The 27,507-nt window shown below is 35.7% G+C and overlaps 2 protein-coding genes across 9 annotated transcripts in view; one reads left to right on the forward strand and one right to left on the reverse strand.

Moving 5' to 3' along the window:
- Nucleotides 1–27,507, forward strand: part of ANAPC10 (anaphase promoting complex subunit 10) — a 156,005-nt gene that overhangs the window by 86,578 nt on the left and 41,920 nt on the right. For 6 of the 8 annotated variants that reach the window (XM_031588854.2, XM_090138599.1, XM_090138601.1 and 3 more), the window contains exon 5: nt 15,264–15,348. In XM_031588854.2, coding sequence (XP_031444714.1) covers nt 15,264–15,348 — 85 coding nt within the window. Of the gene's footprint in view, nt 1–15,263; nt 15,349–21,379; nt 21,489–26,045; nt 26,141–27,507 lie in introns of those variants that run through there. The other 2 variants (XM_090138598.1, XM_031588858.2) reach the window with 2 other exon arrangements.
- HHIP (hedgehog interacting protein) overlaps nt 4,164–27,507 on the reverse strand; it is a 69,480-nt gene continuing 46,136 nt past the window's right edge. The window contains exons 5-13 of the mRNA XM_090138577.1: nt 22,812–22,963; nt 22,195–22,368; nt 21,044–21,187; nt 20,049–20,170; nt 17,920–18,043; nt 17,128–17,258; nt 16,503–16,584; nt 5,988–6,136; nt 4,164–4,428 (exon numbers count right to left, since the gene is read on the reverse strand). Of these exons, the coding sequence (XP_089994703.1) occupies nt 4,235–4,428; nt 5,988–6,136; nt 16,503–16,584; nt 17,128–17,258; nt 17,920–18,043; nt 20,049–20,170; nt 21,044–21,187; nt 22,195–22,368; nt 22,812–22,963 (1,272 nt within the window). The 3' untranslated portion in view covers nt 4,164–4,234. The remainder of the gene's footprint in view (nt 4,429–5,987; nt 6,137–16,502; nt 16,585–17,127; nt 17,259–17,919; nt 18,044–20,048; nt 20,171–21,043; nt 21,188–22,194; nt 22,369–22,811; nt 22,964–27,507) is intronic.

Below are 27,507 nucleotides of genomic sequence, written 5' to 3' on the forward strand. Positions count from 1 at the left end.
ATCTGAGGAATATTGTTCTACTTTTTACTGAGGTATCTAATTACTGGATTGAAATCAGTCCATTTCTGACTATCTCTGAGGCTGAGCAGCTGGAGGCTCTTACTCCTGAATATAACATACAGGTTAATGACCAGTGTCCAGCTAAGATACAGAAGTCCAGCTAAGCATCAGAAGTCACTATAAGATGACAATTCTGTGGAGTGATTGAAAGATAAAGATCTCAGTCTACTGGTCCAACTCTTTGATGCATCCATTATTATACAGTTTGAAAGAAAGGAAGCAACACCTACAGCAACCTGGGATTATTGGTGCTTGCTATGGTTCTAGAGAGGAATGAGTGCAAAGCCAAAACACAGAGAAGTGAATGAAAGGAGATAAAAAAAAAAAAAAAAAAAAAAAGAGTTGTCATGGTTGCCAATATAGGATTTATATTTTTATTTATGCCTAATTTAGAATTCAGATGCATGAAATGGAATAAATTCTTAGGATTTAAAGGCACAGTGGATCTGCATCTGTGTCCTGGACTGTTAATGGAAGAAATTTATTTTCTTCAGGTGAAAGATTTGAGTTAATATGTCTTACTGGAGGCATCAGAAAAGTGAGCTTAATGGTTTTTTTGCTTTGTTTTGTTTTGTTTTTTCCTGAAATGGGAGTAAAACAATTTGGAGCTAATTTAACATAACATCTTTTTTCTTTTTGTCTGAATACTTATCTATGGAAAAAGGACACTTCTAATATTCAAACAATATACCTTTTTTCTGATAAGAAGCATCTTAGAAACAGGTTTTCCATCTTAAAATAATAAGATGAGAGCTGAAAACTACATCAGGAATAGAATTAGGCTTCTTGCAACAGGTATATTTATTCTCTTTTAACAATAGAAAGCCTGAAAGAATGCTCCAAATGTACAATGTACTGGGAACCGAGGGGGCAGTATCTCACAGTAAAGGAATAAATGAATGGAATAAAAGATTAGGAGCGACAGAGACAGAGACAACTTGAACACATACATAAAATCCTTTCTGGAGGCCCTTATCTAATTGCCTCATTTATCTAGTTTCATTTATAAGCTCAGTTTTATTCTTGGACACTTGCAGAGATTGTGTGAGAATGGCTGTGGAATGACCTGGCTGGCAGCAGGCTTTCTACAACCCCCTTTTTTTTTTTTCTTGTATGCCAATTCTCAGGCAATTACTGCAGTTGCCCTTTTTATATTAGCATCTTGGGTGGCTAGGCCTAGGCTTTGCTTGCTGTTTTTAATAGTATAATTTCTTTTGATAAATAAGCAGTTGGGATTTTTTGTGTCTTTTTTTGAGAATATTTCTCTTCCTCTGGGACTTCCTACATATCTATGTGGGCTTAACGCAGATGCCTGCTTTTATGTGATACCAAAAATGATTTAAAACTGAAGCAAAACACCTTTCACAAATGATTTCTCTTTTCCTCCTAATCTTCCCATAGATTCCTTTTTAGTTTTGAAGTTTTGACTCAGACTTTTTTAAATTTTATTTTAATAAACTTAAGTATTTGTTTCAATTTTAAAAGTGGTTTTCTGGCTTCAGCACTGCTGATAGGAGTGTTTGGGGTTTTGTTTTGTTTTTCCATTGGTTTGAATGAGACCTGGATTTAATTCTTAATCTTTAATAGTGTTTAATTTTCTGATTCCACTAGTAGACTAAATTGTCTTTATTATTAAGATGAAGACTGTATTTCCTTTGTTAACCCTTCTCTTCACAGTTATGGCATATAATGGCCATGTGTGTGCGTGACTGTGGCATATACATTACTGGGGATCTTCAATTTAGGTACCATCTGTGGAGTTTGTGGGGTTTTTTTAAGTGTATAGAATTTAAACAGAGAATCAAACTATCACATCTCCCCAGCTGGCTATTAAGAATATCATGAATTAAAGTTTATTTTGTAATATACTCATTAAATACAGTGTTAAAGATGTTGTCTCTGTCAGATACTTAAAAGTTGCTAAAATATTTCAGCGACTTTCTGGCTTTACCGATTATGAAGAGTGCAATAAAACTGCACTATCTGACAGATTTAGACAGCTGGCTCATTCATGAGAAGTTCACATTTTTGTCACCCACATTGAATAAGGAAAGATTAGATGGTAAGGTCAATTTACAAAAATGGTTGTCAGGACATTTTTAATTGTAAAACTTTTTGTGATGGAATTCAGGAAAAAGACTAAAGGCAGAAAGCAGTGGAGACAAAGAGCTGCTATTAACCTACAGATGCTACTGCAGGGTTCATTTTCAGATTGGTCACACTGCTTAGCCAATGAAGTGTTAGTGTAACTATAAGGGACCACCCTTTTTGGGGTGAGAGGGCAATTCGGTCTTCATGCTCATTTAATCCTGAGATGTCTTTCAATGGACTGTCAGTTGAATCTACATTGTGCAAAATTATGCATGCACTTTTTAATGCAGACTATTGTTCTCTAAGCACTTAACCAAGATTTCTCAACCAATTTCCATTTGGCATGAGGTCACTTGAAACTCAAGCAAACATATATGGAAGGCAAGTGTAATTTTCTGTTCCTCTTAGCTAGAATACTTATTGAGATAAATGCAAATAACATTTTTTATGTGCTTAAAAATTTACTGTTTATTAAATCAAAACTGACAACGTTCCATAAAGGAAAAGTTGTTACATGTCACTGCCCTGCAAAGAGAATTTTGCTACTGGAGAGTAATATAGTTACAATAAGCTAGATGTTATTGCCTAAAGTGTTGTAAACTGTCGACATAAGTAGCTGCTTATAGGAACCATTAGTGTGTGCATGGTGGTGGCCATGCTATTCTTTATATGTGCAAGATTTTATAAAAGCCAGATAGTGCAAAGGAAATCTAATAGCCAGCAAACAATGAACAAAGAAACTGCCGATAACTTTCCAGAGATGGAGAGGGCACCAATTCGGAAGGCATATCTGATTAAAATATTAATACTTTCAAAAACCTGACTATATAGCATGTACACCATATTTATTGATACATTTACAAAAAATCAATTTTATGTTAGCTCTTCAAGAAACATTTACATTTAAAACCATATTTGGCAATAATTGTTATACGTTTTATACAAGTGACATCTTACACAGCCAACAACTGCTAATGTGAGCTTTCATCCAGTGAAGTTCCATTCAGTGTGAAATCTGTAGCAGTCTAGTTGCGTATAATCTAGCCTGTCCTGTTATAGTGATAATCATTTTATGAACACTTTTAATATATGCTGGAATTTTATTGTTTGGTTGGTGTTGGTTTTTTTTTTTTTTTTCATCCATTGTAAATGAATACAAGTTGACACAAGGATACAGAGCCACAATACATTAAAGTGTTTGCTCTTTCCCCATCTCTCCAATCAAACTGGTGAAAAATGTAACATTAGTATTACACAGGACACAGTAAAGCTGTCTCATCTAAGTGATGTCTATATTATAAAAATAAAATAAAATAATATAAATATGTAAGATGAACCCAGTGCCCATTGTTAAATAAAATACATGATAGAAAGCAGACCTTCTAGGATGACTGGTTTTGAAATATGTGAGTATAATTTAATTATTAAACACATGAAACAATCTTGATATCAAGCTGCGATAACCAGATTTTTGCATCTATGCTAGATAAGGAAATACGTAACAGTCTGTAATAGAGTTACATTGATGAAGGTGAAGATTACAGTCTTACAATGAATTGCCTAGATAGGAATGCATAAAGCAGTTCTGAAATAGTCTCATAACGTCTCATAACCTTAAAAACTGTTACAACTGGATTTCATTAAGTCCAGCAGTTTATATGGTGATGGTTCAAAACTGCTCTCTTATTGCAATAATTAGCCAGTTGCAGACACAAGGTTTCTGGGATGTCAGTGAATCCATTATGACATCGGGAAGTCCTTAAATGAAAATGTGTTTTGCAGTGGAATTGCTTTGTAAACTATTTCTCATGAAGAAATACATATAAAAAAATTCCACTAGCTGTAAAACCGTATTTGTGATACCGCTTGCCCATATATGTGTTGGGTATCCGTACATCTACAAAGATGTACACAGATATTAACACATATACAATGAATTTATCTGCACATTTCTGAATATTATATTTAAATTAATAAAGTAAATCAAATCACTGGTATTTGTTGCAGGATAACAGTCTTTAAAAAATGATAGGATTCAAAACAAATGCCCGTTGAAAGTGTAGTTTCCAAACAGTCCCCAAAACTATACAATATAGCTGGTTAGATCCAGCAAGTAGGATGTCATGTCTAGGATCTGATCAAGAATACCTGCCCTTGTAACTCTTCGGATGTTTCTATCCACTTGTTCACACTGGGGACCAAGATAGCCTTTTTTACATAAGCATTTATTAGGCCTTACACAGACACCTCCATGTCGACACGCTGGGTCGCACTTTGCTGTGGGTAAAAAGAAAGAACAATTTTCTTATTTCTTTCAAGTATCACACAGCATGAAGATAGAATGCATATTCATTAAGAACAACTTTTCTAGTCTAGTAACGGTAAAGCACATAAATTAAAAACAAAATAGGATGAAACATCAGATGCTTTGAAACTATATTTTTTAAAGTTGTAGAATATAAGGGGTGGGCAGTATTTTTGTGTGACTGAGAGACTATAACCCAGGATAGACTGAGAAACTCAAATGGCAGATTTTTGAAAATGACCAATTCTTGCATTCATTTTGGAGCGTATTGGAGACTCATCTCAAAAGATTTTAGGCTCCAACATGATATAATTTGAAAACAAGACATATAAAATACATACCACTTAGACAGTGGTGGTCTACATCAACCCATTTCTTAGGGGCAAGCCAAAGAAATCCTGAAGTTGTGGAGACATAATAGCACCCGACCGTGTCTGAACTAGCAAGTACTAAATCTTTCTATCCAAACTAAGCTATTCTTGCTCATCATAAAATCTCTGAAGCTGCTGAAATTTACGCTCTAATCTGTAAGAATTGTATGTTGACCCTAGCAGGGTCCTTCTGAGTGCCCTTCCAACCTGAAGTATACTGTAGTCCATTGTGTGATCTTTGCTTTGTCCTACCCTACAATTCTTTTCGTCTTTCATTTCACCTCCGCATATAGACATCTAATCAAGTTCCCTGAGCAAATGTGAGTCGGAAGACTGTACTGATTGAATAATAGTAGCTTCTGGTACCCACACTTTCTCTGTAAAATCTGTATAGGCTGGAGTTACGTAGCTCAGCAGCAGTAACCACAGTCTCTGTGGGACACCGATGGCACAACCACAGTACTCAGTGTCACTTGTTCATTCATCTTGCCCTCCTGGTGGCATACTCAATATGAAGTTTGAATGCAGTCACTTTTTGAAGTGACTTTTCAAAGATAAGCTAGAGCAAAAAGACAGGTCCAAAGTTATTTGTTGTGGATTACAGTTATTTCCTGATTATTAGCTGCTTCATGATGACTTGTGCATAGAATTCTTTTTGACAAACTGGAGTTGTTTTATTCTGTAGAATGAAAAATAAGTATGTTCCAAAACCAAATTAGTTGTATTAAATTCACTAAGTGCAAAATATGCAATAGTGACCTGCAGGCCTAATATTACAGTCTTTCCTGACCAGTTACTCCTATTTGACATACACAAGATAAAATTGAAGGTGGGAGCTGAATGTCCAAGCTGAATATGTATTGGCTGGATTTTCTTTCATTTTTACAGTATTGGTGAAAAACTAAGAATGCTGTTATCTGTCATACTTCCATTCTTAGTTGCATTCTGTAGTGGTTCACATTGTATTCGGTGTTTTAACTGTTGCACTGACATTAAAACTTTCTCTTCTCCAATACCTCAAGAGATCAGTATCTCTTTTATGTTGTCTTAGAACTAATGGTCAGTGATATATGTTGAAAAATTCTCTTAGCAAATTATTAAAAGCAAATTATGCCGTATCATTGCTTTTCTCAGTTATTGCTATGGGTCTATGTACAAACCAGTTCTGCAGAATTCTCCTTCCCAGCCTTGATTACAGCAGCATTTTCCTGTAGGAGTGCAGTGCCCATTCCGACAGTGCCTTGAGCATTCAGATGTCAGTATCTGTGCCGACTGAGCTGTTCTTTTGCATTCTTCAGGAACTAGAGGCCTGTATGAAAGTATATGAACCAAACATATAATTAAAAATCTGCTTTCACACATAAAATAGAAATTCAGAATTTCCACTCAGTAGTACTGTAGTTGTTTAAAGTGAATTCTGTAAGAATGTGTGCAGCAAGAGTATATTAATGCAATCAGAAAAATCCAAATCTCATTTAATACGAGTATAATACAAATGCTCTCAATTGGAAACTGAAATACTTTATCATGAGGCACATTCATTTTCTTCTATTTAGAAAGATCTCGACAATGAAAATAGTATGCAAGCTTCATTTTGTATTGTAGGGTAATTCTTTTATAGTATTATCAGTGGGAGAAATCTGTATCCTAAGAGCATGGCTTTTTTTTTTCCTCAGAAACACCAATGAAAACAAAGGTGGTCTGTTAGAATACAGAAAAATGCAGTATGATTTATTATTATTTCATACAACTGCCTTCAGAATACTTTACAAGATTAAATAATAGTCCCTGAGACTTCTTGAAGCCTGAACTTGGTAAAAAGAACTTATCTCAAGCAGCATATATCTCCAGAGGTCAGGAGATGAATGGTATCTCAGCAGATTTCTTACGGTGCTCAAGTAGTGGACTTCAGATAGACAGACCCACAGGAAATTTGTGTAAAAAAACTGAAAATCTGTCTTGCTTCCATGGCAAAGTAAAGCGAATGAAGCAGTGCACTTGAATGAAAGATGATATTCTCCAGGAGAGAAAGCCCTTTTTTTCTAGCCTTTGTTTTTCTCTTTTGTCTGTCAAAGGAAGGAATTGCTTATTTTCAGGCATACTGGACAGTTTATCTTCTTTTCTTGCCATTTGGAAATGTTGAAATAAGAAAATATAGGAATAGAATGCTATGCTCTGGTATTTTTGAGAACAGGCAGAGAAAGAGTAACAAATTTTGCTGATGCTCTTAACTTTTGTGTGAATTTCTGCAATTCTGTTTAGTGAATGCATACAGGTAATGGAGACAATAATCTGAACAGCAAGTTTTATGGCATACATTATGAGAGACAAAATAATTTTGCTTCTGTCTACAGACTTGATTTGACTTTAATTTGTGGTCTGGATGCACATTTAAACATCTGGGTCTCAGGAAACATTTTTTTACTTAAGGTGATGGAGCACTGGCACAGATTGCCCAGGGGTGGGGAGATCTTCAGAAGCTGCCTGGGCAGCTGGGTGGCCCTGCTGGAGCTGGGGTTGAGTCAGATGGACCCAGGGGGCCCTTCCCACACTGACCATTCTGTGGTCACGTAAGTGTCTGAAGCGTATGTGTGAAAGCAATTCTAGTTTAGCTGACTTAAAATATTTCTGATGCTGTTTTTTTGGTTGAGCTTCTTGGTGTTAGGTCTAATGTAGTACAGTTTCTCTGTCGGTCCTTGTTTTGGATGTCTGGTAGCTTTTTTTTCATTCAGAAAAGCACAGCATAATATTCCTTAACAAAGAAGTATTTGTAGCATCTTAAATTGGCTGCATGTCCAGCTAGAATCCAAACAAAACAAACCAAAACAAAAAGGTACACGATAGTAAGAACTGAATAGAAAATAACGTTGTTTCTCATACTGACAGGTATTAAATTACATGCAGGCAGTGGGAATATCTACTTGCACACTTGTTACATTATCAAATATTAAAATCCTAGAGTGGTACACCTGTATGAAAAAGGATCTTGATAGTCTTTGGAGTATAAGAAATGGGTATGATGGAGGTGTAGAAAACACCAGAAAAAAGAGGAGGAAGATTGGGAATTCTTGTTTACTTCCCATTTCAAGATCAGAAGAAATGTTGAGGGAAAAATAAAATTAAATTAACTAATTGAACCCATGGTTTCTAAGGTACCAGTGAAGCCTAGGTTAGCAGGATAGTTAGCTTTGTCTAGCAGGATTTTGATAAGATATTTCTAAGCACAATGGGGCCATTCAAAGTAATACTAGATAGGGTAACATTTTATAAGAAAAGTAAGCACATATACCTAACGCCACAGAATTCCCTCACTAGCTGACTGGGCTTAAATTTTTTTTTCACCCATTTTGGCATGCAGCTTTTTAATGGTACATTGCAGAGCTTCTCACATTTTTCTTTGAAGCAGAATAACAGAGCACAGGATCACTGGTTTGTTTCACCCTAGCACTTTCTCTGCTCAGGCTTAATTGCTAAGATGATTATTTAAACATCCATTCAGAACTGGTCTGCCCAATGATGTTAAGAACAAAAATAATGGGTAGATGTATCATTCAGTGTCGTACCAACTTCTGATTTCTAAAGTTTCTTTGAGAAACAGATTCAAACTTTTGTATTATTTAAGAGCTTTGAAACAGTATTTGACATCTCTCGTCAAAAATCTCTTCAGCTTTTGTGTTCATGCGTTTCCACACTGTCTTTTAATTATAATGCATTATTTTTTGACCTGTAGGAAATTCCGTAGTGATGAATGCATTACATATGATCTGTTTAGGGAAGTTCCTGCACTTAAAAATTATATGTGAGCTTCACAGCCAACATTGTTTTGAAAAGAGGAATACAAATGATGTGATTTTCTGAGGAGGCTTACACAGATTTTAAGTAAAAAAATCTGTCTTCTAATTGCTACCTCAGGAAAAAAAAAAAAAAAGTACACCATCTGCATAGGAGGCAACATTCTCTCTACATTCTCTCTTCATCTGTCTCAAAGCCCATTTCTTTCAAGCTATTTTAGATGAAGCCCTCTCTTTTTCTTGTTCAAACACAAGTACAGCATTGTGTTTAGCAGGAAGAATAACCTCAGGTTCCTGGAGGATCTCTTAGAAAAGAGTTCCAGTGGTATCTCTTCAGCAAAGAATGATCTCCTACATCAAGATGACATTTTATTTGTGTAGACAGTTATTTACTTTATTAATAGACACATTTACCTATGATAGAGCTGGAATATTGAGGTTCTTTTTATTCCTATTTCATTAAGGAGCCACAAATGCCATTTTGTATCCACCACAGCATGACTGGCTACTTCTATAATTTAAAGTTTTCTAATGCTCTTGGTGCTTGTGAATATAGCTTTGCCTTTTATTCTACCATCAATCAATAACTTGCACTCATCAGCCTCGGATAATATTTATTAAAGGTGGGGTGGAGTAGAAACAAAGATGGAAAAAATTCTGGTTGGCAGAGTGCCTTAGGAGAAGAGTAATACAAATGCAGCTGCAGCAGAATCCTTTTTGTGTGTGAGAAGAATTACTGTTTTTCCTTATTTGTACTATGGGAAAAGCCACACTTCTTTCTCAGGATCGGAATGCCATTCTGGTACAAACACATATCATGAGAAAGTCTCTGCCCCACAATACTTACACTTTACATTCTTAAGGCTTTAAGGGGTGGAAATTTTCGGGTTCATTGTAAGTGTTTTGAACTGAATCTTACAAAGATAACATAAGTCTCAAAACTGACTGCTGGGACTTGATCTTTCCAGCACTTAGACTGCGTAAGGTTTTGTTTATACAACTAGTGCTTCGCCGTGTCTCCTGACATGGAAAAAGGAGGGGAATAGATGAAGCCACGCTGTGAGCCGGAGAGAATTTTTTTACTTGTCTCCCTCAATCTATAAAACTCTAAAGGGTACAGCTTGATTACTCTTCCAGTGAGCAGTACTTGGTGCGCAGAAAGTCAGCCAAAAATGTAGCTGATAGTGACTATTTATATGGTCTGCACAATTCTAGTTATCTTAAAGAGCTGTTCATATATACAGTATGGTACAGTATATCTTGCTTGTTAAAACATGCTTTCATGAAACTTTGTAACAAATCTAAGTGTATGGAACATGGAGGAAAAGTACTGGAGGCTGGGGCCCTTGCTGGGTCCCTTCACTAACATGCTCAGTGAACTGAGAATTCTTGACTGTAAAATATGGAAAATAATTTTGACTGTGCTACTGTAGCTGGTTTAGGCACGTAACCTCTGTTGTTAGCTTTGAAGCATACAAAAGGCTGACAAGCTTTATTAGATTAGAACTCATCATATAATCGCTTAGAATTCCATGCTTTCCCTCATACAGCTTTTCACTGCTCCGCTGAGTGTGCAGTGATTTAGCTGTTGCATATGTGTTAGCCTGTGACTCAGATATATGTAAATCAATGCAAATGGAGGGTCAAATTCATCAGTAATACAATGGCATTGAACAGAAAATAGTTCTTCCACCATGCCCTCGACACAATATTAACAATCTCTACTTTCCCACCAAAGTGGAAAAAAAAGAAGACAAAATTCTTGGATGTTCAAATTCTAGCAAATGAGAGGGCCACAGAAATCCTGATTGTGGTACAAAATATGTGAAAGTAAAATTATACCTCAATTAGCTGCACACAAGATATTAGGTATTAGAGTGATATCCTAAAGTTTATATTTTTCCTTTATAAGGGAAAATGTCAAGAAAAAATAATTTTGCTTCATTGTAATTTACTACTTGTCACAGAATAAATATAGCATCTCTTCAGGTACAGTTTCTAAAATTAAAAAGTATACCTTTAGTCCTGGGAGAGATGCCAAAAGCTCGTTACTTGTCTCCAGATTTACTACATGGGAATAATGTGGAAAAAACTCGCAGCTTTTAAGATTTAAACTCAGCAGCATATCAAATTTATTCTTATATGGTATACTTGTTCATGACCTCTAGTCTTAAGAAATTCTGTCATGTTTGAGAACTAGTCCCCAGTGAAGCCTGTATCAATGTTAATAGCTAAGAGGTCAATGCAACTGCTAAACAGTTTGTATTACTGTCAGGGTGGTCATGAAAACAACACCTGCTGCATGAGCACTTGGCAGCTGGGTCAACAGGCACTGTGGGAATTTATCAATTTAGGGGGCCACTTGCATAACACTTTGACTGATGAATTGGGAAAGACTGGCTTACTGGGCTAAAGCTGCTCTATTATGTATGACTTTCTTTAGGATGGCAGAGGCTTCCTGCAGGCTCCAGAAAATAAGCAGAAGATAAACGGAGCTGGTTTTGCCTTATAAAGTGATAAAAAGTGAGAACTCCTTAATAGCCAACATTAGAAAGACTTAGAAAAATGAAAAAAAATCCCAAACCAAAACAAAAACTTTTACAGTCAGTGAGCTGTGATGTGATTGAAAAAAATCTTTAGGTTTTTCCATCGTGGTTACAAAGGAGGTTTTGTCAAGTACTTCTGTAAAGTGAAACTCTCTAGACTGGTATTCGCAAAAAGCTCTAATTTCTCTTTAGTGTCTCTTATGGGAATAGTAACTGCATGTGGGTAGGTAAATGAGATAAGAATTTTGCATGCTACGGCTAAACTAAACATAATTAGACATTAATTCTGGCTTTCCATTCCCTCAAATGACTTAAGGGATAGTAACTTTCTGAACAGAAAGAAATCATATGGCCCACCTGGGTTGGTGAGAGCATTCACCAACAAAATTTGCTCATTCTGCAGACAGCCTGAGGTAGTAGCTTCACCATATTTATATACTATATAAACTATATATACTATGACCCATCTGAACTATGTTGTTGCAGATCACTCTAGTACTGTATGTTTCTGAGCTTCCTTTTTCAGACTAATTAAGGTCTTCAAGGTGGCTTTCACGAATACTGCTTTTACACCTTACAATCAAACACTCTTGTCTCGTGGTAAAAAATAAAATCACTAACATTCTTGTCAAGAGGCTGAACATTGTCAAAATGAGATATAACCTAGATATGGTTCAGTAATGTCTGAAATCATTCTGTTTGAAAAGACTCTTTGATAGCGGACATCTCAGAAGGCGGTGTTGGAAATGACGATGAATAGAATTACACACTCTGGAGGGGCATGAAAGAGGAATGAGACGGTTTGAATCAAGTTCAAGTTTCAGCCCAGTGGAAAGCAGCTATTCTGACTGTTGATAGAAAACACATTGAGATCCAGATCTATAAGGTGTTAAACATATGGAGAGAAAGAGGAATTCTTGCATGTGCAAGGACACTTACTTAAACTCCACCTTCCTTTCTAAAAATTATCTCCTAGCTCCAGTGAGCCACGCTGTTCAACACTGTCATTTATCAACTTTGAAGCTGTGGTACAGACAGTTGAAAACATAACTTCAGAGGGAAACAGCAGTGCATGACTATCCTTCAAACTTCTATGTGTTTAGTCTCATCTTTTAAATGGAATTCTTCTGCATTCCTTGTCACCTTTCCCTGTGCTTTTCCCCTATCTTCTCTGAACCTTTACTATTTTATCTAGAATTTGCTCAGGAGTAAAAGCAATCTTAAGTGTTCTAAAAGAGGACTCACAAAGCCACACTATGGCTGTGCTACCAACTTACGCAGTTTGTTTTCTTTCTTTCTTCTTGGTTTGCCCCCCTGTATGGTTTTCATAGAACAGCTGGTAGTAATGTTTATGTTACAGCTGATACAAACTTATCAATGGATATTTCCTATTAAAATATGCATTTTTTAATGCTGCCTGTATCTGATTTTATCTTCTCATGATACAAAAGGATCATATTCTCATTTCTAACAGGTTTGTCTCCCATTTTCCATGTTATTGACTGACTTGAATATTTGGGCTAAAACATTTTCTGTATCATCATTTATATAATTATTTTGTCTATAAAAGTTTTAGTGATTACTGTTAGACTGTACTTGTAGAAATAGGCAAACAGAAAAATTATAATATAGGAAGCATAAGGCTAGGAAGTTTTTCTTTTTTTGGTCACAGAAAGAATTTATAGAATGCTTTTAATTTGCACTGATCTTTTAGAACATCTGACTATCTAGGTCTCTTATTTGAGAATTATGTGCCATTGCTCTTTTTCATTTGTTCCTAGCCTCTGAAAGTATCTTACTTCTTATAATGTTCCTTTTTTTTTTTTTTTTTTTTTTTTGATAGTCATCAATGAATGGCTGTATTTTTAACTTACGAAATTAAAAAATGTTATTTTAACCAATTTATCTTTTTTATGTGTTTGTAATTCTTAAGGCTTCCCTTATCTCCTCCAATTGGAAAGCTATATAAGGTATTGCCTATACTCCTCACTCTATTCAGTTGTGATAATATGTGGTATATAGATGTTTTACAGTGCCTCATATTCTTGGTTTTTAAATTCAGGTTGTAATTTTTTCAGTTTCTCATTTATCACTACATTGTCTAAGAGCTCCCAAGTATCAGTGTGTAATTTCAGTAACACTGTTATGGAGAGAGGGATTCTGTTATTCTGTGTTTTTCAGAGGAGGCTGTTTAGTTATTGACATGAAGCAAAGAGAAGTTTCCTGTGGTCCCCTGTATTCTGTGTTTCAAACTACTTTGATGGAGGTATTCTCATTCTCTGTGTTTATCATATTTATTCATTTTCACCTATCACCTCCATGTAGTCCCTCATTTTTATTACATCTGAAAGGTTTTAGGATTGGACCTTCCCACTGCTCATAATTGAAGATTCATGCGAAGAGTTCCTTGGAGTACTCTCATCTTCTGCTCTTCTCATGGTTTGAAAAGCTCGCTTCTTTTGAAAACTTTCTAGTGCTAGTGATACCCAAATAATAGGTTTCTTTCTTGAGCTCTTTGAGACAAGGAAGTCAGGGTCACAGTTATGTTTGAGAATAAGTTTGTTTATGCACTAGTTTTCTATAAAGATCAAATGAAACAAAATCCTGCATCTTTTTGTAACATCCATTATTTAGAATAAAAGGGTAATTTTGTAAGCTTGTAGTAGCTTATGTACAACAACTAGAAGATTGCTTTTTGGCATAAAGTTTTTAATTTCCAGCAAGGAATGATAATTGTACTCTTCTGTAGTGCCCCACACATGGAAGGCACTATCTGCAAATAGATTAATCTGCCAGGGGCCACCCCTCACAGAGTTTTGTTATGAATTTCTAAGCAATGAATTTCTAAGATGTGACAAATCAGTACCTCAGTAATTTTATACCAGATGCTCATAGCCTACGTGTAGCACTTTTGTTTTGGTTTAGAAAGCTCACTGTGCTAGACTTTGCGCTTTTATTTGATGTATTTGTATGGTATGTATCTTGAGATACATAAACGTAACAGCAAAATAGCACTATGCCAAAAATATTAGCCCGTGGTTGACAATTAATATATTAATATTAATTAATAGAGCTTCACATAAGCATTTGCCAAAGCCATGGAATTTTTAAATTGTTTAGAAGTGTAATATGAAGTTAGTGTGATGTGGTAAGTAGAGCTGCAGTGCTCTTTTGTGAAAGAAATTGACTATCTTTCACTTAAAAACCAGCAGTGGTAATGAAATGAAAAAAAAAAAAAACAGCCAAACTCAAAACTTTGCTTGAATGAAAACTGTCCATGTTTCTAAAAAGTGTTACCAAACACGACATCCCCTTGCCATAGTCTGTTTAATCTCAAACGCATGCCAATTTACAAAAGTATTTTATAGTTTTCTGGTTACTTTCACTAGTAACCAAACACAGTCTTGACCGTTTTCCATACGTGAAAACAGCCAAACGTGAGTGCAGCAATGGGAGGTCTGGCCTTTCAGGTATGTCAGCTGAAGACCACCCTACTGGAAGAGGTAACGAGAACAAAAAGCCGAGGTCAAACAAGGCAGCCCCATGTAATTAGATACTAATAGTGGATTTAGGGTGTAAAATTCACTTAAAACCATACACCAACAGTCTAAACAATCCCAATAAGAATAGCAAGTTTTGTTCTAAAAAAATATTTTTAATACCAGAAAGCATAAATAAAACATCCATAGTAGCCTTGACTGACAGACTGCAGTAACATCTGCTTCCAAATTAGTGCCACAGGTTTGGGTAGCATAATTAAAAAACAGTGAAACTCAACTGGGACTTGTAGTAAGTACAGTGTGCACCCCGTGTTATGAATTTCTTACCAATTTTACGTGTTGTCTTAATAACAGTTTTTGAGTTTGAATTCCAGCAAGAAAATAAATAAATCTCTCATAACAGTCAACATCAAAATAAAAAATGGATGTCTGACTGTAGGTGATGCTTAAGGTAAACGTGCTGAAGTAGATGATGAACTGATAAACGGATAATAATTAGGTTGTTTTTGTGGGGATGATGAGTTCAAAGTAATTAGTATGACAGACTTGATTTCTTTTGGCCCTTTCATTTTGTATGTTAATTTTTGATCCTTTTGCAGAATGGATGTGGCCTTTCCTGCCATGGACGTGGTGTCATGGAGCAGCAAGATCCATCACTAAGGAAATGGTTTTTCACCAGTCAAAGTAAGTGCTTGTCACCTTCTCTTATTGCTGCTGGGGCTGCATAGGGGACTAGGTTTTTGCAATCTTTCCTGGTTCCCTGACATTCTCATAGCTGTAGCTGCTTTGCAAAGTACTTGAAAGTAATCACATCCCAAGAAACTCTGGTTTGGTAATTTTCATGTATTCTAGTTTTATAGCTGGTAAATTAGACTAAGTAACTACCAATTATATTAATTTTGTATCTTATAAATCATTTCGGTGGGACTCATGAGCCTCTTGGAAACAGCAGATGAAACAAATGCTTGTGACTTGAGCATATTTTTATCATATTGTCCAGGGATGTAAGTTTTCTTTCTTTGGATTCTCTTTTGTGCTCCAAACCTTCCCAGTGAGATATGGATGAATGTAGGGACATAGAAGGAACTTGAAAACTAGTAAGCAGTGACAGAATACAGCCACTGAGGACTGGGCCCTCTCTATTCTTCTCAGTCAGTAGCATCTTCTAGACAATAGAGCTGTTAGCAAAACTGAAATTGTGAGGATGTGAAACTGGAACTGACTGGATAGTAGCTGGTGAAATTACTGAACTAATTATCTCTGTAGTACCTTTCCAGTATACAGAGTAGATATTGTCAATCAGTACTAACATTTTGTGCCAGCTCTATTTGTGAACTGTCACAGTGCAATGGCAGGCCAGGCGCCGGTAGCCTTAGGAGGAATTCTAGTATTCTGCCTTCTATAGGCACTGTATAACCTTTGTAGGACCTACAAGTCATTTGGCTTCAGAACTACCAGCAGCATCTTTTACTTGTGCTGATCCATATGGTTCCATTTTAAATGTGTCTAAACTTCTATGAAAATATCTAAAAAATGTGAATCTTAAGAGGGAAAGTTGTCAGCACTTAACATGATGTTAAAGAGTAAAAATTAGAGGCAACTACACTACTTCTGTTCTGACAGTCACTTTCTATGAGAGTGATTATTTCAGTGAATTTATCCTGCTTGCTGCTGATATTATATTTGCTTATAAGAAACCTCTGCATTAAAAATATTCCTTCTTACTTTATATGAGTATTGTACAGTGCAGCTACATGGAAAGAACTACATCTTTATTTTCCTTTTTAAACTGTTGAAGGGAAGAATAATCTTAGGGACTAGTGCAGTGCAATGCTCACCTTTTTGGGTCAACGATCTTGTAGAGTTTTCCATTGTGAGTCTGTGTCATACTTTTACTGTTTGATAGTATGTAAATCTCGCCTGTTAAAGAAATCAATACATTAATTAGTTCTCATTTCTTCAGATGTCAAACACTTGTGATCTAGCTATATATACACAATGAGGTTAAAGATATTTTGGAGAAAACACTCCTAGCTGAAATATACTACAGAATCATTGCTATCTGAAAATTTAAATAATTTAATATATTTTTTCATATTGTACTAACTAGTAAAAAAATATATGACGGGGTACTTATGTATTAAAAATGAGGACCCATCTGCTCATGCAGATCTCCTCTGCCCATCTGTAACACTGGAAATAAAAACAAGCATATGACTTGTGTCAGAGTGAGTGACAGAGTTCACAGAATGTGAGAGAAAATAAGAACCTTTGACCCTTTCTCTTAACAGCTCCTCTTACACAGCTGGTAAGGTGTGGATGAAACAGCAGTGTAGACAGCTTTGGCAAAAGGAAGCCAGCCTTCAGATTTCTTCTTTTTAAACATTTACTATGGTTTCAAATGGTTTAGCTAGCATACTTATAAGACTTACGATTTAAGAACATATATTTTTTCCTATTTACCTAGTTCATCTTCACCAAATCCCAAGACAGGGCCTGAAAAGAAACCTCTACATGATCCGCTGTTGCCAAGACAGAGGGGTTTCTCTTGCCACTGTTTAGTTGCAGGATTCTGTTGCAGCGTTAAAAAATTTCTATATTCAAAAACACAGAAAGCAAATTGTTATATTATGTTCTGAGTATAGAATTTTCACTGTCCAGATAAATAAGTAAACACTTGCAGGAAGTAGCTCCTTAGGTAGATCTATACAGTTCATCATCTTATTTCCTGCCTGTTATTTTTCAGATGCCTAAAAAGCATAGAATTTCCCTTCCTGTCATTCAAACATCATAAGATAAGGTTTTGCTGCATTATATGTAGTCATTTGTGAATGCTGACCTATTTGGCATGGGAAAATTATACTCTTGCAATTAAAAAGCATTAATTTTGCTCCATCAGTGTTGCCATAAAACCCAGAAAGTTTTCCTTATCTCATTAGTTAAATCAGTTTGGCAAACAGTTCCATGATTAACATTTACTTGTATTATAAAGTAAATGATGATTGTAAAGTGTGAAGTTAGTTTCTTTGTCTGTCTATTATTCCAAGGATTAGAAATGTTACCTATGTTGCCCTTCATTAGAATGTCATTCTGCTTGATTCCAAATCTAGAATTTAATCTACATCATCACGCTGCTACTTTGGCAAAGCGACACAATGTAAAAAAGTCCGTTGCTGTTTTTTCATACAGGAAGCTCATAACAAAATATACCTCATGTATATTTTATGTTTAAGGCTGAAATTATAAGAAACTTACCCATTGCGGTCTCCAAATACATAACTTCCATAGAGCCTTTCAGACTGGCAACCTCGATAGACAAATCCACCGACCAAGGCTCCACTGCTGAATGGTTTGAATTCTAAAAGTGAAGGCTCACTTTCTAAAAAGGAACTACCATAGTGTTAGATCATACGCAGTTTCATGTTTTGATTCACATTTATGAATAGGGTTATTACTTTCAGAAAGAAATTAATTCCCTTTAAATGATCCTCAAAATTCAAGATGTATAGCTGGAAATTAAGCATTAGGAAAATCAGAAAATTGCAACGAAAGCTGTTTGTGAAACAGTTAACTAGGAATTTAGGTAGGAGACACTATAATTACCTTCTTCCATGTGCACAGGCCAAGAGAATAAAACTATACCAGGATTAGGTCAGACTTCCATTTAAGTTAATGTGATTACTGCTATTAACTTTTATGTGTCCATACAGTCTACAGAATAGATCTCTTGAACTTCAGGAATACAATTAAACTCCCTTCACTGAAAAGGGGGCTTATACTTCACCAGAACCCAAGAGCACAAATTCCAGTGATTTTCAGCAGAACTTGTTTTCAAAGCCATTCAGTGGTTTAAGAAACTCTTTCAAATCACATTTGAATACATTATGTGTGTTGTGTGCCATAAAACACTAATATTGCTGGATGTAGCTTTTTATGGTAATTTTTTGTGCTGCTATTATAATTGTAGTTCCTACACTTTTTATTTTATTTTACTTTTTACAAAGCTGCAATTTAGTCACATCAAGTAATATCTTGGATAACATTTCAATGTAAATGCGCCTATGCATTCAAATATTGCTTAGGGTAAAAGTAGCTCAAATTGAAATGCCAACTGCATAATTTTAAATTAAGCCACTGCTGACAGAACTTTTTGTTTCAGAGGAACTTTGTTTCTAGTTGAAGTGCTCTCTGCAGGTCTTTGAAAAAGGATTTTCCTAGATTGTTCTGCAAGAGCTGAAATTCTGTGTTGGAGAAAAGGATGATAAGCATTTTTTATTTAAGCAGTTGACCCACAGCCTTGTATTAAAATAGGCAAGATGTTCTGGATAGACACAATATTGCTTAGTTTACTCTGCAATAAAGATGCAGTCAAAATTCCATTGGAGCAGTGGTTTACCAAATACTGTTCTTTGGTTTGGCTTTCATAAAATGCACACAGAAAATACATGCAGTAACTAAAGTGGAACAATTGCATTACACATTGGGACTATGATACTAGTCAGCACAACTGTTTTACTGGGGATGTAAATAAAACTTGAAAAAGTTCTGCTCCAGGAAATAGGTCGGTTCTTGACGCTTTTACACACCTTTGAAATTTACCACCTTTACCATCACGAATTAGGAACTGTTAAATGGTCAAACAAGACAGATGATAGCTCAGATTAACTCTTCTGGCTCACCTGACCTAGCAAATGATCTTGGTATCAGACTTAAACATTTATCTTGGGAGAGGCAATCATACTGATTCAGAGAGCACATAAAACACTCTAAAATTTTAAGTTACTAATTGAGTGTGTTTATCCCATTGCAATCTGAACTAATCTTTTATTATGAAGTAGTAATAGCATTATGAAGTAGCATAGTGCCTTTCTCTTAAGTAAGTTGTTCATTTTTAGTAACATTTAAACACAGAGCTCAGTCATTTCCCGGTTTGGTTTTAGTCTGTTGTTGTCTTTCTCATTTTTTCCATTATAGGAAGCACATTACATGAGGTTTCCATTCTGTACCTTACAAGGCTATTTGTGAATGACTAAGTATACATTTTCATCACTTCGTGATATTCCAAAATCTTTTCCTTATAAGCTGTCATTTGCAACTGCAATGAGATCTTTGAGTGACTGACAACTGGCATATTTCCCAAATCTTATTTATGGTCACCGTTTTGTCTTTCATCTTTTATCTTCTTGTAGTTCAGTTATATCTTCTGTAGGTTACCTACAATGCAGTCAATGCCGTAAGTTACCTATTATGGCTTTACCATCCTTTATCTTTTGTTTTCTGCTTTCCTTTCATAATTCCATAGTCACAGGAGCCTCCTGTTTCAATAAGCTTTACCCTGGATGGAACCTCCCTCTTCAGTTAGCTTTACCCTGGATGGAACTTACCATAGTCTTTACCCTTTATTATCTGTAAGATTCTTGCTGAAGATCTGTTCTTTCCGTTTGAATCTGAGCAAAGTATTGTTAAATTGATGTTTACATCTGCTGGGTGGTGATCCACAGCACATCTTAAAACAAAAAATAGAAGAAAATCCATGAGATATACAAGCTCTTAATGTGTAAATCTCTAAGAGTAGTATGAAGCATCGCATTTTGAAGGATTACTCTTTGTCGCTTCTACTCCTTTGAGGGACTCGTTTCATAACAAGCCAAAATATCTGTCTGAGAGGTGCGTCAGATCTGTACACAAGAGACAGTATCTTTCCTGTCCCTGCACCATGGGGAGCAAACCTGTACTTTTACCTAGTGATGGAATGTACTCTGCTCAGTATCACTGGAGATGAACATTGCTTTAGCCAAGCTAGGTGAGAAATTTTTGACCGCTCCGAAGAATTTACTCCTTATCTGAACAACTTGAATTTCTCATTTCTTTCAAACTATGCCTTTAAATGTCACTTCAGTACAACCCCCCACCTAATTTGCTGAATTATGTGTTGTTTAGTTAAAGTGTTGCTTTCCTCTTTGTTGTTGTTTAGATTTCACCAGATGTTCTCAATTTTTTTCGATGCTTTTTTTTTTTTTTCTCAGTCAAGATTCTACTATTCTAATTTCTCAGATTCCAATCCCAGCTATGTTTTCCCAGCTCTCAGCTTTAAGTTCTCTTGTTTCATAGAAAAAAGAAACATAGAGGAGAAAAAAAACAAAACGTGCCAGTACTTTGTTTCTGTCATTTTGGTCTTGACTTTTAAGAACTGTACATTCTCTCCATTGCTTTTGTCAATGTACAGTTGTTTATAACTGTGACATATATGTGGACATGGAGAAGTTGCAGTTAAAAAGTTCATGAGTGCTTTTATTATGCAAATTTTTCTAGCAGACATTTCTGGCTGAAAACAGTACCTGCTCTGGATTAATTCCATTTATAATTGTAATGTGCTTACCGGCCTGGATTGTGGAGTCCATGTGCAAAAATTTCAGGAGGTTGGTTTGTGCTATTAAAATGTGGGTTGCTCCGTGGTATGGAATAAGGGACACTGCACAGGTCAGTATTTACATCGAGGCGTAATACAGAACCTGTAAAATCACTGAGAAAGTTGGAGGATAAAATAATTGTTTTTTAAAAGTATTTTGCATATAATACTACAATAAGCCAGTAAAAGAAACCACCTACTTTACTTAATAATCACATTTGATTTGGTTTTACAGCATAGGTGAGTCTTAAGAACTGTAGCAGAACTCGTCCAAGATTCATTTTGGTTAATATGTCTCATTGTTAGGTCAACAGTGGAATTCTTCAGACCACTTTGCTGAGTAGCAACTTGGTAACAAGAACAACTTTCTGTATCACAGCATCTGTTTCAATCTCCCCCGTATTCTATATTAATTTAAAATAAAGCACAAGCTTTGCTCTCTTGTTAAGCGTATCCTCTCTGTAAAGGTCAGGAACACCTGTTATTCTGTGGAGCCAAAGACGCCTTTGAGTAGAGCAACTCCTTTTTGGTCTGTGAAGGCTCAATTTCTCTAAACTAAAGCAAACTTTGGGCCAACATTTTGCAGTTCTAACATAGGATGGGGCTTTGGGCTACCTTATCTTGTTAAAGATGTCCCTGCTCATGGCAGAGTAACTGCCAACTCAACAAAGTAATTCCGTGATTCTATAGCACAGTGACACAGGGTCAGAGCTGTTTGAGAAAACTGTGTAAGCAGAACCAAAGCACTATTGCTACATACATTCTCTAGACATTTTCCTAAGTGATACAGTGTTGTTATTGACTCTGGTATGTGTCTGTTGGAACATTTGCTCAATAAAGCTGTCTTGTTCGTAGAATAATAGTCTGGAGAAAAATATGTCTAATCTGTGTTTAAATAGAATTAGATATGCTAGTGAGGACTCCAGTATTTACAGGGTTTGATAGCAAACAAGTACAACGTGTCCCTAAGTAGCAAGATTGTTCTGAAAATTAACTGCTTAATTCAGGTGCTGAAAATAGTGTGATGGTAAAATTAGGAAAGCATGAATAGGATTTTTGCTGACAGCTGTTAGTCATTTTTGAGTGTGACTCCAAAGTCTATCCATTGGTAGCTTTTGTACCTTAAACCATCCATTTCTTCCATATCGTCGAGAGTAATCATGCCATCTCCAAGGAAAACGTATAAGAAGCCATCCGGGCCAAACAGAAGCTGCCCTCCTAGATGTTTTCGATGTAGTTCTGCTACTTCTAAAAACACTCTTGCTGTTCTTATATCAACTTGTTGTGGATTTTTCCTGCAGTGCAAAGATATGAAAACAGTTTTCACAGCTCACTATCATTGGCTTTCATTCTAAAAATAAATGTGAGTCATTCAAATCATACTTTAAGATGAGGATGTTGTAACTTGGTATAAAAATGTCAAACAATAATTTCTGAGAAAATGCAATTTTCCAGCATTCTCAAAAAAATTATTTTGCTTCCCATACACAAGTAGGAAATAAATATAATTTTAAAATGACAGAACAAATAAAAAGAAAGAGGCTTACAATGAATAAATCAGTATACTGACTGGTGTTCCAAAACTACTGTTTGAAATAAATATCAGCAATAAATTCTCTGCAAGTGCCCAAGTGTATGCTTTGTAAATCTGGTAGTTCAGTTTAGAAGCAGGGCATACTAAAATGAGGAAGGTTGCTGGTAAATACAGAATTTGTGAATTTTAGACTTCTACTGATACCTGGATACTGTGTATTCTACCACCCTAAGGATGTGATCATGAGGTCCAATAGCCCACCGTTCTTGGTTGGTGGTATAAGACACATACAGCTTTCCATTTTTCTTGTAATTGGGATGGAATGCAAGGCTTAACAGTCCTCTTTCATCTCCTCCCTGCAGTCAAATGAAAAACACAAAGAATTGTGAAGTTAATTATGTTCTTTATTGTGTTGCAGCTGGAACCCAAAAAAAAAGTTTCTTTCTTGTGGATAATCTTTGCCCAAACTCTTTTATTTCTTTCCTGACTACTGCACAAAAAGGATTATAAAACATTTCACTTTGGGGAACTCTTTAAGTTAGAACAAGACAATTGTCTCATGTAGTTATCTATGCACAAGTCTCTTGCACCATTTTTGTGGAGTGATTTGTGTATGTAATCTTTGGGAAGCCATGAAGACAAGTTTAAGTGCTGTGAAGGATTCTTTGCTGGGTTACTAGGTTGCTTGTAATTCGTAGGGGACAAATAAAAAGGTCTATAATCAGCAGTCGGTTCTAATCCAAGTATCCAAAACCTAAAACACAGTGCTTGCTGCCAGCTCCCACTGTCTTGGCAATATGTTTAGAAAACAGTTAAATTGCTTGTGTAATATGTAAACCTTTGTTTTACCCTGGAGGCAGCAACATCAGTTGTCACAACTATGGTGGTCTGTTCATCATAGCTAGTATACTGTAGGTAATAAGCAGCCTTGGTCTCCGTAGAGAGAAACCATAGTTTTTACATGTGGTCCTTCAATGGAAAGGTTTTTGTTATTTTTTAAAATAAAAATAGAAAAAAAAATCTCCAAACAACTTTCTTTTGTTATTACGTTTGCCACGAAGATTAGTACAGTTATATGTTAAACATCAAATCCATGTAATGTACTGTGACAATGCAAAAACACTATGTATTTAAATAGAACGCAATTTTCTCCTCTGGCTTCTAAAAAAAGTATGTAATGTTACAACGACTAAAATTTTAGTTGTATAAATTAAGAATAAAACTTTAACTTCATTTGTTTCTCCAGAGGTAGTTCTGAGAAGTAAAACTGATGCGTAGAAATAAACAGAATATTTAATTAGCAGTTCAAATTCAGTTCAGAGATGTGGTTATTCAGAAGCTGATAGTTGTTTTGGAATTTAACTTGGGGTTTGTCAGCCTTTCAAAACCAGTGGTTCTGTTGTAGATTCAAGCACCCTGGCTGTATTCAGAAGCAGACAACATTTTGCAACTCTACCATATCCATGATAAGTAATTTTAAATTAGAACAGAGAATGAAGCTTTTAAAATGTATTTGCAGTTTGGAGTGATGGATGACCCTGTCTTCCTAATGAAAGATGTCTCACAAAAGCCCTAATTGGGAAAGTGCACAGTTTAACTTATTTTAATTTGATACAATTGCCATCCTTCCTTTTTAATCACAACAACCATAGAAATGGAGATGTAAATAGGTCAAGTTATTTCCATAGAAAAAGATTTGTGCAATGAAATTTGAATCCTCCTAATTTAGAGACAGACAAAATTTGCTAATTTGTTTGCTTGAAAAAATTTAGATTTGGGGGTTATCTAACAGGTCAGATTTGATAGTCCTGTTAGAGCCTATCAGATGCTGTCACTGTGGACGAAAGGACTGGTAATCTAGCTCTTTCTCCTTTACAAGCCAAAAATAATTCTGCAGCTGAGTCTGAACTGATTGTAGGTGTTATTGTATGAGTTTCTCAGAGTTTTGAACAAACTGCTCTGATGAATTCTGAAGTAAATAGAGGCAAATCAGTTGCTTTGGGAACAGTAAGGCATATTGCAAAGATTCCTAATGAATGAATCTATCTGTTGTGCCCAGACAAAGACATTCCTATTTTATCTCCTGAGAGTTGAGTGCAACTCATTTAAGGGCCCAGGAATGTCAATGAGTCACACTAGGCCTGCCATTCAAGGTGAGTTATTGGAAGTATTAGTTAGAGAAGATCATTCTGTTACGATGCTGAAGATTTTATTTAGCACTCAATGAGCAGTCTCAGCGTGAAAGTGAAGTTGTTGAAACAGCAGACAGGTGAAAATTGAATTAAGAGCTTATAATGAACTACCCATGAAGTAAGAACTTGACGAATGAAACAGGATGTCTGAGGTACTAAGTACGGCAAGTTGCATTCATAGGATCAGGCCAGTATTAATTATTTGTTAATTAATTAATTAATTGCAGTTCTGCATTATTCTACTACACTGCAATGTATTACTTACTTTGTATCTGCAATGTATCTAGTGTTTCCTGAAAAATCATGCTGCTTTCTGTTTTTCAAAGTAAGCCAATTCCACTGTACTCTAAAAAGTCAATTTACTCTTGCACTTAATCAAAAGGTTGGAAAGATACTGAAATCAGTGCAGCAGCAATCCATAAGATGACACAGTCAGTTAGAAATTTAGTTGAGTTTTTCCATGCCTATGATTTCTGAGTTTGGAAAACCATTGTTCATGTGTTCTTTCAGCTTTATCACTGGAAATAATAGGCTTGCCTATCATTTCCAATTACATCACTGAAGTTTTGGCATCTTAACTTCTTGACTTTTTTTTGTTCTCAAATTTCCCCTTAGATGAAGCCAGCACCATCTAGCTATGTAGGACATATTAGCTTATATTGTTCTGCACTACACTGTTTAAAGAAATAATATTTAAGAGTTGCCAGTTGTGTAAGGATGGTGAGAAGAATGAGATGAACCTTAGTCCATTGGGATATCTGTTCAGGACAAAGAATGATGATTGGCTGAACTGAGCATTAATTATCTAAACATGCTGTGGACTAGGGCCAATGTACAATCTCTATTGTACCTAAACCTGGAAGCTCACATTTCCAATGTTTGCCCATACAGCTCTTTACTTTGTACACTCTTCAACTCATGGTAATTGCACATTTTGCATGAATACTACATTTCTTTCAGCACTGATTTTCCTTAAGGCCAGATTTTAAATTTCAACTGAAGAGTTACGTGAAATAAAAAAGCTTACCTTTAAAAACCAGTTTGTTCTAATTTAGGAATGCAATTATTTTAATCAGAATTACATTATCATAAATCAGTACAAAGCTGGGTAAAGATTAATTGCATGCATTTCACTTTAAATGTTTCTTTTCATTTTCAAATGGTTGCTTAGATACATTATGTTTGCTCTAAAAGAATATTTTACTAGGAAGTACTGATATTATGTACCAATGTTATATGTTGTTAGGTCACTCTGAAAGTAATGCTGCCTGTTTATTTCTGCGGAAACTACAACAGATACAAGGAACACAGCAACATACTGTTTGACACAGCAGATTTGCAGTGACGAAACACTATTTTTCAGCATCGCCACTACCATGAGCTATGCATTTTTGCCCCCAGTGAACAAGAGCCACTGCGTGCTGCTGCACTTGTACACATCCGCACCAGTGGAGGTGACCCACTGTCACTGTCACCACTGCTGAAGTGCACCACCCCCCGCCTCACTGTGCTCACGTCCACTCTTTGGTCTCCAGAAACGTTCAGCAAGTATCAATGATGTCAGTGGGTGCCACTTTATCCACGTGGGGGAATTCCGTGACACACCTTTGCTACGTACCCACTTCCGTGTCAGACACCATTTTGTCAGAGTGCCCCTCTGCTGCCATCTGTCACGCAGCAACAACACGGAACGGAATACGGGTCAACCTCTGCTGCCATACCACCAACATCCATCTCTGACATTGTGGCCAACATAATAAATGGGAGGCATTACTTTCAGAGCAGCCCTCATACTTGAATACAGAAACACATACAGCAGTTATTTTTCAGAGGCGCTGCCATTTCATGATGCAAATATATCTATTATTTCCTTGAGTGCACTGAGTGTTACGTGGGAATACTTAACTAATATCACTGACACTAAGCAGTTCATTTAAAGTGAATCCTATTTGAATCATGATCCTTAATTAAGTGACCTTAATAATAATTCCTTTTAGTAAGCAAAAACAGACCTATCAATTTATTTTCAGTACTCTCTGTGGCTTCATAGGAAACAACATTGGTAGAAGATTCAGAGTTTTCCTTTAAAATTGATTTCAGAAGTGACTCATTTATATTTCTGGCATTTATACTTAAGAGCTTTTTCATTTGGACAATCCTGCTTTTATTTTAGTTATGAGTAGCAACTTTAAAAAAAAAAAAAAGATTTGTAGTACCTTTTAAGAAGTGCTTAAAATGTATATATTATAGTTGTGATCACTATCATTTGTGATGTAAAATATCAACTGTAATGTCTTTATATCATTTGTTGTCATTTACTATTATAAAACACATACATGTTAACTTAACTGCTTTTACCTTACTTTATTTCCTATGTAAAAAATACCATAACTCGTATGCATTACCGTATGTTTGATATTAAGGAGTTTTATTTATTAAGGGCTTTGGGAAGAGGTCACTGAACATCTTATCAGTCAGAACCATAGGAGCTCTTCAAATAGAAATTTCTGATTAGGAGATCCTGACAGAATCTCTGCTTATTTGAACCTTCCTTGACTGGATCTTACTGTAGGGCAGAAGATCAATGTTAAGTATTTTTCTCAGAGGCAAGTGTTTGCTTAAATGACATGTTTTGGAAATTTGGCTCCAACACAGGATGGAAATTTGACTACAGCAGAAGTAAAAACCAGGAAAAGGTCTGCTGTCTG

The sequence above is a fragment of the Phasianus colchicus genome, chromosome 4 (assembly GCF_987193195.1).
Source record: "Phasianus colchicus chromosome 4, bPhaCol1.hap1.1, whole genome shotgun sequence".
Lineage (NCBI taxonomy): Eukaryota > Metazoa > Chordata > Aves > Galliformes > Phasianidae > Phasianus > Phasianus colchicus.